The 17,276-nt window shown below is 34.6% G+C and overlaps 1 protein-coding gene across 2 annotated transcripts; it reads right to left on the reverse strand.

Annotated features, from left to right (window-relative positions):
- Window positions 1–1,850: 1,850 nt before the first annotated feature.
- Window positions 1,851–17,070, reverse strand: LOC147071686 (uncharacterized). 2 transcript variants are annotated; one of them, XR_015070580.1, is made up of 8 exons: window positions 16,838–17,070; window positions 13,685–13,879; window positions 12,216–12,691; window positions 11,160–11,265; window positions 7,245–7,387; window positions 6,584–6,757; window positions 4,771–5,534; window positions 1,851–3,478 (listed from the first exon to the last, which is right to left on the reverse strand). XR_015070580.1 is itself a non-coding variant. In XM_085946502.1 (8 exons), exons 1-7 carry the CDS (start codon window positions 16,859–16,861, stop codon window positions 5,321–5,323), a joined length of 1,332 nt encoding a protein of 443 aa, XP_085802628.1. In that variant the 5' UTR covers window positions 16,862–17,070; the 3' UTR covers window positions 1,851–2,573; window positions 5,288–5,320. The 2 variants fall into 2 exon arrangements, 1 of the variants encoding a protein (XP_085802628.1); XM_085946502.1 differs by having other exon boundaries at window positions 1,851–2,573; window positions 5,288–5,534.
- Window positions 17,071–17,276: the final 206 nt, after the last annotated feature.

Here is a 17,276-nt window from a genome sequence, read left to right on the forward strand (position 1 = left end):
AATATATAAACACCAAGGCAAACCCTCAAGTGAAGCTGGCTACAAACGGTAGTTATGATTCTTTCATAGGTATTATTCATTTTATATAAGCCATGGCAAAAAAATTATCAAGTTTGCATTGAAATAAAAACTTGAATAGTCGTTTTTTATATCTTCTATATTGTAATAATATTTAACTATTGATACAGGCAGCTATTTTGTTTTTTGATTCACTTTGGAATTACATTGTATTATGCGATATTTAGGGACTATTTTTATTCTTGGGAACCAAATTACAAGACTCCTCCCATTTTCGAAATTACGAAACCGTAACATAAAAACTCTGTTTTCATTAAAATAATAGGGAAGGGATGAAATAAATACTAAACTATTTCACTTCACAGCAAGTTTTATTTATTTACAAGAGCTTTAAGCAATAAAAAAAATACTACAAAAATTTATGTCTAATAGATATGACTGCACAATTTCATTTTAGGACACAGTAACAATACCATTATATACAACGTATAATATAATATTAAGTTATTCTAATATATACAATATAATATTAAATAATTATTTTAAATTTGAAATTATTCACATTTAATTACATATAATTAATTTGCCAAATTTATTATCATTATGCCATTGGAGGCTCGCAGTGGAATAGTTTGGAGAAGTGGCCGTATCTGGAACTATAGGTTCAAATACTGAGTCGGGAAAAATCATGTTGTTTTTTCAATGTGTGTTAATCCAGAGCAAGAAGCCAATGGATGGAGTTAATGGCTAACAATAGTTAATATTGTTTGTAAAAAAAAGTCTGATAATAATTATAAGTATCACTCTCTCTATAGCCCCATATTATGTTCTTTTAGCTAGCATTTCGAACGCGGCGACAGTATTGCCAGAGTAGTAGTATGACAGAAACACTGACCGGATTTGCTGAACACAACACTGCTTCTTTCAGAGCAATGTCACTGTCATATGTTGCGTTTGCCGAGTTCGAAAGCCTAGCTGTGTGAAAATGATTTTTTTTATGTCATATTATTCTACAACTTCCGAGTCAGCATCGCTCCTAAGCAGAATATGAACTTTTTTGTGCCCACTTTCATTCTGGCATTATTCCAGTGGCGCGCTTTTTCAGAATTTGTGATAATATCATGGTAAGTATGTGGCAAATTTAATGAAAACTAAAACAAATCCGATACTGCGCCTCATTTCAATGTAAAATAATATTATGTATATAAATAATCTTAATATTTTTTGATGATAAATGTTCTGATTCACCTCTCTGAACTACCTATATACATACTATGACAAGATAAGCATTTTATTATGAGATGGTATTATACCTTCATACATAAATGGTTTTTGAATATGTGTACGAATGTTGAATGTAAAAATGTAGAGCAATGTAAAAAAAACATCAAAAAGTGTATATCAATTAATATTTTGGACAATGAGGTTATAAATTCATTTGCAGCATTATTATCTGCATTGGAAGCGTCCCCAGTGAATTTAATATTATGTAAAGAATACCTCAGTTTAAATTTGTCAAACGAGCCTTTACTTGCTTGAAATTAAGTCTACCAATCTTATGCAAACTAAAGAGCCTTAGCTTGAATAATTAAAAAACTCAGGACATCTTTTTGATATTGATCACTAATCCATGATGACAAAGAACTCTCCATTCCATCCATAACTATGCCGTCTTTTGGAGAAAATCTTTGAAAATATATGTCAATTGTAGACTGGCTTGAGTCGAACGGTCAATTGGAGTAAAATCACGTCTTTCAGAATGCTAAATTATTTCCATCTTTGTCTCGATCATATGAAGTTTATGAGTTTTTAATTTTTTTTGACCGTATCAGCACTCATGTTTATAAAATTTATAACGGTGAAATATTTGAAGGGGCAGAGGATAGAGGAGCGACTGCACGGAAGCATATAGTTTTTGCTTATAAACAAAATTTTAAATGTACGAAACAGCGAATCGGACGAAAGTCGAGGACTGACTGTACGTTTGATGTGATTGAAGTACAGTGATAGATTTAAAATTCCGTGCATAGAAAATCTTCCAGAATTCCGCAATACGAGTGTATTCCAGTTTTTCGAGATGGCTTGTTTTAAATAAATTAAATTTTATGCAGACTCTAGAAAATTATTAGATACATATTCATCTTAGGTACGTAATACCAATTTGATAAAACTCACTTTTCCTCACCCATAATGGCTTTTTGTTGATTCCTATTTATTAGTAAATCATCAGTGTAAGTGTAGTGAATTTTTTAAAATGTGTTTTTTGCTGCACTTTGACACGACAAGACGAGCTGTTTAATGTATTAATGTTTCTGAATTGAGTAATAGTTTTCTAGTCAACTTACTTACAAATACTGGCAATACCATGTACAAATCAAATCGCAGAACAATATTAGAATTATACAAAAGTAAACGTATGTAATATTATGTTACACGATTTTTTGTCTCTCCTGAACTTCCACTGACACCGATCAACCATTTTATCTAAAAAGTTTTTATTTAATATTAACATTATCTTGGCAGAACATAAAATTTTTATATTACAGGTAAGGAAACTTGTACAAAGTGATTCCTGCCGATTCTGATGAGACTAGCAACTCCACCATAGAAAATTTGGTGAGTTCATTCTCATAATACATAATTATCCTTTATTTCAGTCTAATATTTCACTCACAAAGTCAAATTTGTAAGCTGTGTCTATTGTAGTGGATTCCAAACACTGGGGTGCAAAAAGTTGAACATTTAATCCTTTATTGCTTCGTGTAAAAAATACATTTTTTCATGAAATTTTTATACATTTGAAATAGGGGACGTAGTATCATAAAGTTTGAAAAGTTATGGAGTGTGTCAATAGCTTGACAGTGTGGTGAATATCTAACCCATTATGAGGGTGTGTTAGTGAGTGATCGCAGAAGTGAGGCCAAGGTTGGATACACAAACTTGCGAAAACCAAAATTCACAGTTTTCGGATTTTCTGGAATGGTTCCAACGAAATCTGATGCAGGGGGCTTCCCGCCACCGCCTAAGCGATATTTTGGATTTTTTGCACAAACTTTGTCACAGAACACAGATCAAAAACCACGTTATCACAGTCTTTCTGATATTGCGGCTTCTCCAGAAAAATCGAACACTATCGGGTGGGCGTTCGTTAGACGACAACATGAGATTTTTTTTATCAAAATCAGATCACTTTTGAATTTTTAAGGAATTAAAAACTGTGAGCAACATGCGGAAACAACTGTCACCAGCGAATGCGGAGCCGAACCTAGAAGTGAGGCCAGATATATCGAAAGTTTGTACATGAGAGAGTTAATTGCACTGATTATCGGATGGAGTGGACAGTCAGGTTTGTGAATTTTAGGTGAGCCATATATTCCGAGAAGTGAACTTGGGCTTACGAGAGTTCTTTACCTTGATTACGAGAAGAATGCACCAGTTCGATTTTGTCAGTTGGGTTTTACTACGAGGGTGGGTCAATAAGTCCTTAGAAAAGCCGACAGATGGCGCGACTAGTACTGTAAGCGGTTTGTTTTCATGCAGCGGCACTACCGATTCAGTATGCTGCGAAGTTTCAATCAGATTGGTCGGGTTGTTGTTTTTTATTTTCGTACATTTAAAAAAAACATTTGCTTGTTTACAAAAATGGAGAAAATTGAGTTTAGAGCTGTTATTAAACATTTTAATATAAAAGGGTTAACAGCAAAGGAAATAAAAAATGAGTTGGATTTAGTTCACGGCATATCTGCTCCTTCACTTGCAACTATTTATAACTGGTTAAATGAATTTAAACGTGGTCGTACATCAACAAAGGATGAACCACGCTCAGGACGTCCTGTAGAGGTGACTACACCAGAAATGATCAATAAAATCCACGATATGGTGTTAAGTGACCGAAGATTAAAGTTGAGTGAGATAATTGAGGTTACAGGGATCTCAAAAGGTAGCGTCATTTCTATTTTACATGACAAATTGGGCATGAAAAAAGTTTCTGCAAGATGGGTGCCGCGTTTGCTCACAGTCGACAATAAACGCAATAGGGTGGTGGCCTCTAAAGCCCTGTTGTCGCTCATGCAACGCAATCCGGATGAATTTTTTCGTCGCTTTGTGACTGTAGATGAAACATGGATACACCACTATACTCCCGAGACGAAAGAACAGTCAAAGCAGTGGATTGCGAAAGGCGAACCATGTCCAAAGAAGGCGAAAACCGTAAAATCAGCTGGTAAGGTTATGGCTACTGTATTTTGGGATGCACGTGGAATTATTTTCGTTGACTATTTGGAAAAAGGAAAAACAATAACAGGGGATTATTATGCATCTTTATTGGACCAGCTAAAAAACGAAATTGAAGAAAAACGGCCTCATTTAAACAGGAAAAAAATCCTCTTTCATCAGGACAATGCCCGTGTTCACACATGTTTACGATCAATGGCTAAAATTGAAGAATTGAAGTTCGAATTGGTCGACCACCCACCGTATTCGCCAGATTTAGCCCCTAGTGACTTTTTCCTTTTCCCAAACTTAAAAAAATGGCTAAGTGGACAACGTTTTTTTTCAAATGAAGAAGTCATCGATCGGACAAATGCTTATTTTGAGGACCTTCCGAAAACTTATTTTTCTGACGGTTTAAAAAAAATTGAGAAACGTCTAACCAAGTGTATTGAGCTCCAAGGAGATTATGTTGAGAAATAAAAAAAAAATACAAAAATAAAAACTGTTTTAATGCTTTTTTCTAAGGAATTATTGACCCACCCTCGTATATTGGTTTTTGTACATGGGTTTTCATTAGTTCTGCCATTTTCACAATATAATTTGCCGTATCTATAATGACTCTTTTCTTTTTTCTTTTGTTTTTCTTATCCGCCGGCAGGACCACAATTTGATTTTTCCATAAATCACATAATGCCCCTCATTTCGCAAGCGTAATATTGCTTTGTGATAGTTTGATCTTCGTAAGAATATGGCTAGCGTCTTGTCTGTTTGACAACCCAAAAATCTTATACAAAAAGAGACAATCTTGGAAATTTCAAGAAATATATCTAGTGATATAATAAATTCGACGGAGTTAGGTCAAAACTTTCTTCTATGTATGGTAATTAAATAAACACTCTAGAAAAATCAACTTATGATATAATATTATGTAAAAACACATTATTTATTTAAAGGGATCATTTTGTACAAGTTTCCCCAATCTAGATTCTAGAACATTAATTAAGTACGTTTATAGTAATAGAACACGATCAACATGTTTCTAAAACCTAATGAAGACTGTATTTAGGTGTTTTCAAAGATTAAGATAATGTTAAGGAATATTCCCTTCAGTCTGTATTGCCATAGAAGTTGTATCAGTGATGGGCCTCTTCACAATGTTGTAAATGGCACCAGGATGCAGGCGGGAAACGTGCTTCTTCAGATTTGAGGTATGGTTGCAGCGATAGCCACACTGGTCACAGCAGTAAGGTCGCTCGTTGGTATGAGTTCGTTTGTGGACTTTTAGGGAATTGATGAAGTTAGTTCTGGAAAAAAAAATTTATATTGAGCTACAATCATTTTCAACCGCTTTTATATTCAGTCTCACAAAAATGTAAGGGGTTCGTTTGCATTTTGGAACAGTTAGGTGATCTTTCTAGTGACCACTGTCATGTAATCGTCAAAATCATCCTCCTCTACATCGCAAGCGGTATCTACGATATGTTAGTCTTTGGTGACGGATGTGATCATATTATAGAAGCCTTTCACGTGACTGGGACAAGTAATCTGCATGTCAGTCAATAGTGTTACAATCGCCAACTCTCCATTATCCTACAGCGGTGCTATAAAATTTATATACATGGTTCAGGACTCACATACCTAGAGGCATGGGATGTACCGATAGACAGACTTTGTTCTGGCTCTATGTTCAGATGGTAGAGCGTGGTAGGGTGAAGTATGTGAAAAGTCATGAAAATGTTTTTCTCTTCCAACCAGCTTACTGACTCACGAAGACACAGAAAAAAACTGTATGTTGGTGCACTAAAACAATGCAGCCGTTATTGACATTTTACTACTATATGCGTATGACATGAAATTTTTGTGATTTTTCATTTAAATATTTTAAATAATGATTCAGTGCATTTGACTGCCAATTATATTGCAATTGATGTGAACTATTCTATCACAGGCACACATAGATATTAATTATGTGGATGTTTTGGTTTCGTTACAAGTTGGTATACGAAACAATACTATCAAAACAATACTACCTGAAGGTATACTAATTTATGGTATTGACTGATTGAATGTATCTAAAATTGTGTTGAAATGCTCGAGGTTTTTGGCAGATGCAGACAATACAAATGAATCTGCATTGTGAAATGACTTGCAGCTAATTTTATCATTAGTCATAGTAGCCTGTTTCCAGCTACACTTTCATATATTTAGACTGTCCTCAAGAAAAGGATTTCTTCGCCGTCTTTGAGTTCAGCACATTATGTAAGACTGTCAAATAACAGAAACGAAATAATGGTTCCCATTATTTATGTAATAGCTCTCCAGGTATATGTATGTAGTAAATAAAATTGTATACCTAAATTCACAAACATCACAGGCATACGGCTTTTCCTCTGTGTGTATTCTTTTGTGTTTCTTTAGGTTGGAGGAAATTTTGCAGGCATAGCGGCAACCCTCAAAGTCACAAGAGTACGGATTCTCTCCCGTGTGTACTCTGTGATGTTTTCGCAGGTCAGCCATGAGGTAACATCTGAAAATGTTCAATTATATCAAATTATTGGTAATAAAAAATAAATAGAAAATGTTATGTTGCCAGCGTATCAGGTCTCTACCCTTATTATTTAAATATTAAATCTCATTAATTTCCCATAGATATTCAAATCAATGCTAAATTCTGAATTTAAAAAAATATTCTCTGCTGTCGAATCGAACAGACTGACTGCAATTTTATAATTTATAATTTTGACATTCAATATTAAATTTGACTGTATTTTACCAAGTAGAAACATGGTTTTTTTGTTAATCGCTATTTGATTTCTGTGGCATTAGTAAAGTATTGTACATAATTTGTGCACATATTTTTATTTTTGTAAATTAAAAATTAAGAAATTATAAATAAATTAAAAGAAAAAGAAAAGAAAAGATAATTTGGACATTTCATTAAAATTGTGATTTTTTGTATTGTATATTTCCACTCAAAAAACATAATTATTAACAAATGAAAAAAGACTACTAACTTGTAAGGACACGTTTCGCAGGCTAGAGTCTTGCCCCCTCCGTGTGCCATCATCTTGTGATGCTTCAGGGCTGCTTTTAAGTAAGTAGTGAAGATACATTCCGCACTTGCGTCACATTTCATAGGTTCGCCCGTCGGATGATACTGATGGAAAACCAACATGGTCAGAAAAATATTATTATTAGTAAGTACGATTGGGTCGATTATTCTACCCTAATCGCAGTTAAGCAAGTTCTACCGATGGAAAAATGACACAGACAATTGTTTTCCACTATAAGTAACCCCAAGTATCTGCTGCACTCAGCAATATCGCTAGTCTACAGAATTTAGTCTGATATTCAGGATTCCTTATCTCCATCAGTATTATCATCGGACCATTATCAATTCTTCTTAAAATCTAGACCTTGTAGAATTTATTTCGATGTCATTATGAAACCGCTATAATATGCTTCGATTGGATGTCTGCCGGAAGTGTGTTATATCGTCGCTAATTTTCTACAACACGTATCTCAATTTTTGTCAGTTTTGAGTTGTTTGATGTAATGAATTCAGAATTTGAATACGCACATATTCCACAACACGTATCTCAAAACATACTTTATAACATAATAGATTTAAGCAATGCAAAAAATCGTATTACAATAAAAGACTTATATATATATTATAAACTCGTATCTTTAGTTACGTGTTTGTAAATACACAGAATACTGAACTCCGACAGACGATTATACTGGAGTTCTTTCTCGTAAGTCAAGATACGTGTTTACTGCAGTAATATTGTGGAGTGATTCACAGTAAAGTTGCAACGCATTCTCCTATCTTCGACAATATGACTGATCGGTCGAAATTGTGGTACGATAGATTGAAGAAACATAACATTTTTTCATGAAAACATGTGTAACTATACTAAATGGATATTTCATAGAAGAAAATTTATTTCTGAATTTAAAACTGAGAGAATAAAGTTGTTATATTATGTCTCTCCTGAAAAGTAGTATTTTTTGAGATACGTGTTTGTAGAAAATTTACGACGACATAGGCATAGTAAAGTAAAATAATTATTATAAAATAAATTTTACTCAAACAGATTATGTTTGTAAACCTCCCTTCACCGAATCCCAAACGGAAATGACGATTATTTTTTAATCAGTTACAGAATCTAACCGACGGCCCCCAGCTTCCAAGATGGACGCTCTACTAGCAAAACTACTGTGTAAAAATTAAAAAAAAACTTTTAATGCACTATAAAAGTAAGGTTAGGCATTTCTTACTACACTAAGTAAGTAATTGGAAAATTGCCAGCATGCCCATCTTTGAAGCCATGAGTGCGTTCAGTACATCTGGCATAAATCACTTGTTTATTATTTTATTTTAATCCAAAGAAAGGATCCAATGGATTAGGCAAAAGACTAAAAAACCAATTGTCATTTAAGGTGAAGCCTTTACTGAGCCGTTTTTAAAGAGGCACCTAGCGGAAAGATACGAAGCTTGCAATTTTAGATTTTTTTTTGATAATTTACAATTTTAACTGTATTAATTAATAAATATGTATCTGAAAATAATAAAAATATTTTACATTTTAAGGGCTTGCGCAGACAGAGAGCGGTCGGAGTTCTGCGTTCAACCGACCGTTGACCGCTAACGTTCAGGGACAGCAGACAGGTGGCGGTCATAAATAAGCGTTCCATTTGTTTACAAACGTTGTACTGACACAAGCGCTGCATAATGCGAGACCGCTATATTCCGACTGCGAGTGGAAGTGAGAAAGCACCGCTGTTGCGTACTCACTCCCCCGTGTGGTTTCGCTCTATGTTGTGTGACTGCTCAAATTCCTATGACGGGACTGGACGGGAGGTACGGCGTTCTTTGTAATTCCGGGCATAGAACTCCAGAACTCTAGCGTTCCAATTGACCGGCGCGGTCTGACCGCCGGCTGTGTACCCACACAGTATGAAGTCCATACAGTACAAAGAACGCCGAACTCCGAACGCAGACCGCCTGACCGCGCTCTGTCTGCGCAAGCCCTTAGTCAAAGATAAACTTACAATTGTTAAAAATGTAATAAAATGTGAATTTGTTGACCATTATAATATAAACTGTTGACCCTGATATAAATAAAAAGGATTTCAAGTTATACACATTTATATTTTTTATAAAAATCGATGTTTTTTAAAATACGAGGGTGGGTCAATAATTCCTTAGAAAAAAGCATTAAAACAGTTTTTATTTTTGTATTTTTTTTTTTATTTCTCAACATAATCTCCTTGGAGCTCAATACACTTGGTTAGACGTTTCTCAATTTTTTTCAAACCGTCAGAAAAATAAGTTTTCGGAAGGTCCTCAAAATAAGCATTTGTCCGATCGATGACTTCTTCATTTGAAAAAAAACGTTGTCCACTTAGCCATTTTTTTAAGTTTGGGAAAAGGAAAAAGTCACTGGCTAAATCTGGCGAATACGGTGGGTGGTCGACCAATTCGAACTTCAATTCTTCAATTTTAGCCATTGATCGTTAACATGTGTGAACACGGGCATTGTCCTGATGAAAGAGGATTTTTTTCCTGTTTAAATGAGGCCGTTTTTCTTCAATTTTGTTTTTTAGCTGGTCCAATAAAGATGCATAATAATCCCCTGTTATTGTTTTTCCTTTTTCCAAATAGTCAACGAAAATAATTTCACGTGCATCCCAAAATACAGTAGCCATAACCTTACCAGCTGATTTTACGGTTTTCGCCTTCTTTGGACATGGTTTGCCTTCGCAATCCACTGCTTTGACTGTTCTTTCGTCTCGGGAGTATAGTGGTGTATCCATGTTTTATCTACAGTCACAAAGCGACGAAAAAATTCATCCGGATTGCGTTGCATGAGCGACAACAGGGCTTTAGAGGCCACCACCCTATTGCGTTTATTGTCGACTGTGAGCAAACGCGGCACCCATCTTGCAGAAATATTTTTCATGCCCAATTTGTCATGTAAAATAGAAATGACGCTACCTTTTGAGATCCCTGTAACCTCAATTATCTCACTCAACTTTAATCTTCGGTCACTTAACACCATATCGTGGATTTTATTGATCATTTCTGGTGTAGTCACCTCTACAGGACGTCCTGAGCGTGGTTCATCCTTTGTTGATGTACGACCACGTTTAAATTCATTTAACCAGTTATAAATAGTTGCAAGTGAAGGAGCAGATATGCCGTGAACTAAATCCAACTCATTTTTTATTTCCTTTGCTGTTAACCCTTTTATATTAAAATGTTTAATAACAGCTCTAAACTCAATTTTCTCCATTTTCCATTTTTCCATTTTCCACAAGCAAATTTTTTTTTTAAATGTACGAGAAACACACAACAACCCGACCAATCTGATTGAAACTTCGCAGCATACTGAATCGGTAGTGCCGCTGCATGAAAACAAACCGCTTACAGTACTAGTCGCGCCACCTGTCGGCTTTTCTAAGGACTTATTGACCCACCCTCGTAGATATAAAAATTTTTAAAACTACGAATTAGTCAAAAATCGCTTAGGCGATGCTTAGAAAACTTAATAAACTAAATTTTAATAATAAATATGACCGTAAAATATATGTAATTATAGGGTGCGGTCCGATTCAACAAATTCACATTTTATTACATTTTCTACAATTGTAAGTTTATCTTTGACTTAAAATAAAAAATAATTTTCTTTTTAATGTTTTCAGATACATATTTATTCATTAATACAGTTGAAATTGTAAATTATCAAAAAAATGTCTCAAATTGCAAGCTTCGTATTTTTCTGCTAGGTGCCTCCTTAAAAAAGGCTCAGTAAAGACTTCACCTTAAAGCTTATTAGTATAGTAGCCCATATGCTTCACCTAGGTACAAGAATGCTAATTTAATTAAGAATGGAAGGAATGGAATTAAAATGTAATCAAACCTTTTTAGTGTGATATACAAGACTATTGTTGTGTTTAGCTCGAAAATCACAGCCAGTTATTTTACAGATGTACGGTATTTCCCCAGAATGTTGCCTATAGTGTTTCCTGGAAAATACGATAATAAATTATAATTAGATTAGGTCTTATAAGAAATATGAAGTGGCGAGTTCCAGATTCCAATGAGTTCTTTTTAAGTTATTGAAAATAATATGTTTATCTATTATAATGTTTGAGGCTTTCACGGTTGTTTTTTATCGTAGTATATTCTTGGGTTTTCACCGTGTCTCCTTCTTCCTTCTTTACTCGACGTTTCGGGCTTGTTAAAGTAAACGTCGAGTAAAGAAGGAAGAAGGAGACACGGTGAAAACCCAAGAATATACTACGATATGTTTATCTATTGTTTTGGACTTTTAAGGTTAGTTGTTATCATGTTTGATTTTTGGGCTGTTGTTGTATGTTTTTCTCCTTGACGGCGGACAATGTTTAAAAACATCATGGTTTCTGGCTCTTACAGTAAAATGAAATATCCGATCTCGTATCTTTGGTCGCAACTAATACGATAAGGTGATAAACTACTGTTTCTTTTTTACTCTGAGCAAGGTTAGCTGTCTGCTAAACCAAACGATTTTCAACATATTTTGAGTACAAAGTGGAACAATTTAACCCTGACCATGCAGATATGATTTCTTCTAGTGCTAGAAATTAGCTAAGGTTAATGGGATTTCTATCGTTAACTGCACTTACATCAACAATATTGTATGAATTTCTGTTCTTTTTCTAATGTAGTATGTTAATAGCAATAGCTAAATTTGATTAGATTATCTCTTGAAAATGTCATCTGCAACAACCTCAAAATACCGAAAAAACATATTGTGACAGCTCAACAATCAAGTAAATGTGAATATCTTTTGTGCATTTTATCATAAGATGCATTGCCTACCCATGCAATGGTGTTTTTAGTTGAAATCTACTAACTTTGTACGCATCAATACATCCATAGTGATGTTGGCATTTATCTATGGCAACTATGTAAAATAAATGAACATCATAGATACCTTAGATCGGAAGCGGTAGACCCTCTGTAGATACATTGGTCGCATTGAAAATCCTTCCCTCTATGTTCCGACTTCTTGTGTGAGTTCAGCATATTAATATCAGTAGCTTCATAATCACAATTGGACCTATTACAAACAAAATTATTGACGGGATGCTTAGACCTTTTCTTCTTGACTCTCTTTTTCTTAGGTGACCAGATAATAGGACTAGCCGATCTTGACCTCGGGGGCGATGGAAGTGACGGCAGGGTCGAAGACGGAGAAGGCGTTCTCGCTCGTTCTTTTTCTAATTTCTCGATTTCTTTTTTTATTTCCAGTTCCTTTTTCAGTTCTTTTTCCCTCTCTTTTCGTAGTTTTCGTTCTCTATGCTTTTCTCGATCGCGTACTCTGTCTCTGTCTTTGTCTTTGGACTTTTTTTTCTTTATCGGATTTTGCTGGGTCGATGGGGGTCTTTCCATGAGGGGGTCTTGTGTAAACTGAAATATTTAAAAGAGTAACGTGAAATGGCATCATTGAGTCAGTAATAACTTGTTGCATATACATATTAACCCATACATACAGCGCTGGGCATGTAAAAATGTCTAATCAAATCGAGTCTATATTGTGAACAGGACGAAATTACTTAGAATTCAAGTTTGCTGCAGTTAATTAAGAAAGTTGAAAGGATTAAATACTGATTTTTCAGTCAATTTATTCTGAGAGTAACTGAGGCTGTGTTTGAAGAAGTTATTTAGACTATAAAGGTATCAAATTGGTCTGTAACACAATATACACTGTCATTTGAGCAGATTTATTTAAAGGAAATATTTATGACACTTTTTGGAATCAATTGTGGGCTTATGTTTCCATCAAATAAACCAAATCAAGAATGACAATATGACTGTATTTCACAAGAAAACAACTTATGGGACCAATAGTAATGACAGATTCGCATATTACACCCATTAGCCTTACGGTTTCAATAATAAGACCAAGCATTGAAGAATAGAATGACTGAACAACCTGCAAGACATATTGAAATGCAGATTCATTTGTAGCAAACTTCAGTCTACTATCGCATGCATCACTGTCAAAAACCGAAATCATTTTAAAACAATTTTAAGTTCATTTAAACAGTTAATTCTATAGAACCATGGGATTCCACGTAACACCATTTGCTGTAGAGCATCACACTGCCCTTAACCTTAGCGATAGATAGGGGGGCCCGCTACAGGATGTGAGGACAATGGTTGTCGGTTCAAGTTACATTTGGTATTAATATTTTTCTATACTAAATTATCTATGTCCAATAAATAAAGCTAAATTGTTAAATTTTGTGTATTATTGAATAAAAAAAGTTTAACTTACTAGAAAAGTAATAAAATTATTTGGTATAACATTTCGCCTCAACTACTGAATAAATACAATACTTCGATATATGATGAGAGTATAACATATATTTCATATACATATTATATTTAAAAACGAACCTCGCTAAGGTCTTCTTCACTGTCAGAGACATGTTCGAGCTTGAGGTAACGTGCTGGTACGACTTCCACGTATAAGACATGTTTAGTGGCCGGGCCGCACGCCGTGATGCTCTCCAGATACTGCTGAGGCGAAGACCCCACCCGACGGCCGGACTGGAGACGAGCGCCTAGCTGCTTGAGCCCTTCTAGGCTGAACTACAAATGAAAACATATCAATCAGTAGGTAGCCTACTGTATTCCGATTTTATCTATATATATGGATAGGTCGAGATTTCAACTGTCAAAAGAATGCTATCATCATTATCCTTGATCAATCCACTGCTTGAGGAAGACTTTCGGAAGATGATTTAATTCTTTTCGGTCCTATGTGTTAACAGTACCTCACCGATCCGGTTGCCTTTTGTTCTACCTTTCGGACTTCCCTAATGATTTTTCATAATATATATAATTTTTATTCTAAGTACTATCATTTCCCTCCATTTTGGTAAGTGAATAGCAAACTGTCACTTTTATTTTGTTGTCTGGTTTTTCGTCTGATTCGGGATGTGGAGGTGAGCAATAACACACCGGAATTGTTTTGGAAACGGCAAGGTATATTTAAGTTAATATTATATAATAGTTACATTTTTAATAATTTAATTTTATGGAGGAGAGAAATTGGCGTGTTCCCGATTTAGCTATTTGTAGCATTCTGCCCGCCATCTTGTGTTTTTTTCCAGCAAAAGCCATCGTCGAAAAAAAAGCGACGTTTCAAATCTTCAACGGTTATAATCTACTCTACGGCATTGCCGGCTCGGCTGTTATTATTATTTATTTTCGTAATCAGCGCTTTACTATTTGTTGGGTTTGATACCGATTCGGGCCTCTCCAGATACACAGAGACATCCCCAGATGGGGTCCATACGGGGGTGCCACAGTACCTACTTAATTATGTTTTGATCAATTCAAATTTAAATTCCATCCAATTACCTTCAGCTGATAACAGTAATATTCTAAATCAGAATTCTTTGCATTGAAAAAGGAGCTAAGTACACCCGATCCTCTTTTTGCACGGTTTCGAAATAACACGGTTCAGAAAAAGTACCGATTATTTTTTATTTACACTGATTTTTTTGCTTTAACACGGTTTAAAAAACAATAAAAATACGTATGTATGTACATATTTATCAAAAAATTATGTTGCAATGGACCGCATGCTACTGGTGCATACATAATATTATGTTGTCACCGGATACCGCCCAGACATACATGCGTGGATACATGGCGCTACTAGTCGTCATTTCGGGTTTGATACGAGAGATGCGCCGTGTGCTTTGGCGTCAGCGTCATTAAATATTTCCAGCGATGAGAGTGATTTTTCGCCAGCGAAAAACAGCAGTAGACGGGCAGGTTTACTGTCAAGTAGGGACACTGAATGAATACATTTAATTTTAATCGAAAACTATGTACAGGAGAACTTCGACTTTCACACATAATTGGTTCCTGAAACTGTGTGCGAATGATAAATATTCGAAAGTAGAGGGAAGTAAAAAAATATTTAAATTGTGTATTTTAAAATATTTATTTATCAAGTAAATATAAAATGTTTAAGAGGCGTTTAAGAGACATGTTTAAGCGGGGTTTGCGGGTGTTTCCCTTAAAAAGTTATCAACAGTCAACTGTTTGCCACTCTTCTTTTTCTTATTTTAAATAAAATATTTTAAATGGTAAATTATTAACTTTACAATATTGCTTAACTGCTGGCGTGAAATTTAAAGTGAACCAATCTTTAAATATTAACGCAGTAACCCAGGCTTTTTTTATTTGATTACCAAATGACTGGAACCAATTCTTTATCTTTCCCTTTCAATTCTCTGGGATTTTTTGGTTGATAAATTAACATTGGCATGGGCCACTGATTCTTCCTTAGATAAGAATGTACGAGTAGGTATTTTCTCCAAAATAAACCTGTCTCATCTACATTAAATATTTGGCTAGAGGAATATACTCCATCTTCAATAATTTTGGATAATGAGGAAATAAATTCTTTTGCAGCATCTTTATCTTCATCAGCCAATTCTCCAGTGAATTTAACATAAACCAACCGTTACTTGCTTGAAAATTGTGTTAAAATCTTCTTTTAATCTAGCCTTCAAATCTTTGTGCAAACTAAGAGCCTTCGCTTGAATAATTGAAATACTCAGAGGGACATCTTTTTGATGTTGGTCATCGATCCATGATGACAAAGATTTTTCCATTTCATCCATAACTATGCTGTGTCATAATCTTTAAAGATATATTTCCACAATTATCACAATATATCGTAGACCTGTTTGTATCATACGAACGTCCGATTGATGCAAAAGATTCACCGCTATCAGAACGTTTAATAATTTCCATCTTTGTCTCGATCGTGTGAAGTTTATGAGTCCTTGACTTCTTTTTGTTCGTATCAACACTGCAGTTTTTCCGTTTCTCCCACGTATCCCCCGTGCAAAGAGGATCGGGTGTACATGTTTCATGGCATTTTTATATTGGTGGTCGATTGAAATTTTAAATAAATAGTTGGGTACCTACCTACCTAAATATAAGTGTATTAATTGACAGGATACCATATTTTCAATTAATAATAGTTGTATGACAATTTTTCAAAATAGAAATGATTCATTTGGGTCTGGGTATCTAGTCTGCTATTTAGGTGATATTTTAAAATTGGCACTACTATCTCAGGTAAGCACATGATGTAATGACAGATTATTTAAATAGAACATTATTCAAAATATTTGGGTGGGACTAAGTAGAGCAAAATTACGGAAATATCAAAATATTCGAAAGTTCGCAAAGGAATATTTTCAACTTTTATGACACGATGAAATGTTTACATAAATGAAAAATGTTAAATCATCCGATATTAAGTCGATCATTGCTGTAATTTATGGATTACGCTACTTTTTGCGAGAAATAATTCATCAATAAAGAATGAAGATGCATCTCCCATTCTAAAAATATATTTGTGCACACGGGACTTAACCATAGGTGAGGAACAAAATATTTCCAGAAATATAGCCAAAATTACACAACGTCAGATGCGAAGAAGAACATACAGACTTGTTCGATATATTATGAAAAAGATACCGTCACTATCTTTCCCTAACTAATGAATAAAACACTTACAGAATCCAGCACGGGTTTTTCCATTGCAATTGCGCTGGAAGATCCTTCGTAAAGCAGAGGTGGTCAATGCTTAACAGTATTCAGGTCGTGTTGGTATGACTAAAAGTGTCTTGAAAGTTTTATTCATATTCATTTAGAAGGTGTTTATCTTATGTTAAACGGTTAAAACATTTTTTAACGGAGGAGTCGATATCACGACATACTACTTTGTTTTGACATTTCTTACGACCATCGACAAAAATTAGATAATACTTGTGAATTTGTGATTGCATTTCGTCAACAACAATAAATTAAATATTCTGAAGGTACTGTTTCGTCGATCTCGGAAAATTCCAAAGACGAATGAGGTTCTCTTTGGAAAATGCTGATCAAAAACATAATACACGCATATTTTAAGGAATATTTTATATACCTACTTAGTTGCAGATATCTTATTTGA

This window comes from Rhyacophila brunnea, unplaced genomic scaffold (assembly GCF_057557595.1).
Source record: "Rhyacophila brunnea isolate RB1 unplaced genomic scaffold, BYU_Rbru_1.0 scaffold_2, whole genome shotgun sequence".
In the NCBI taxonomy this organism is placed as follows: Eukaryota; Metazoa; Arthropoda; class Insecta; order Trichoptera; family Rhyacophilidae; genus Rhyacophila; species Rhyacophila brunnea.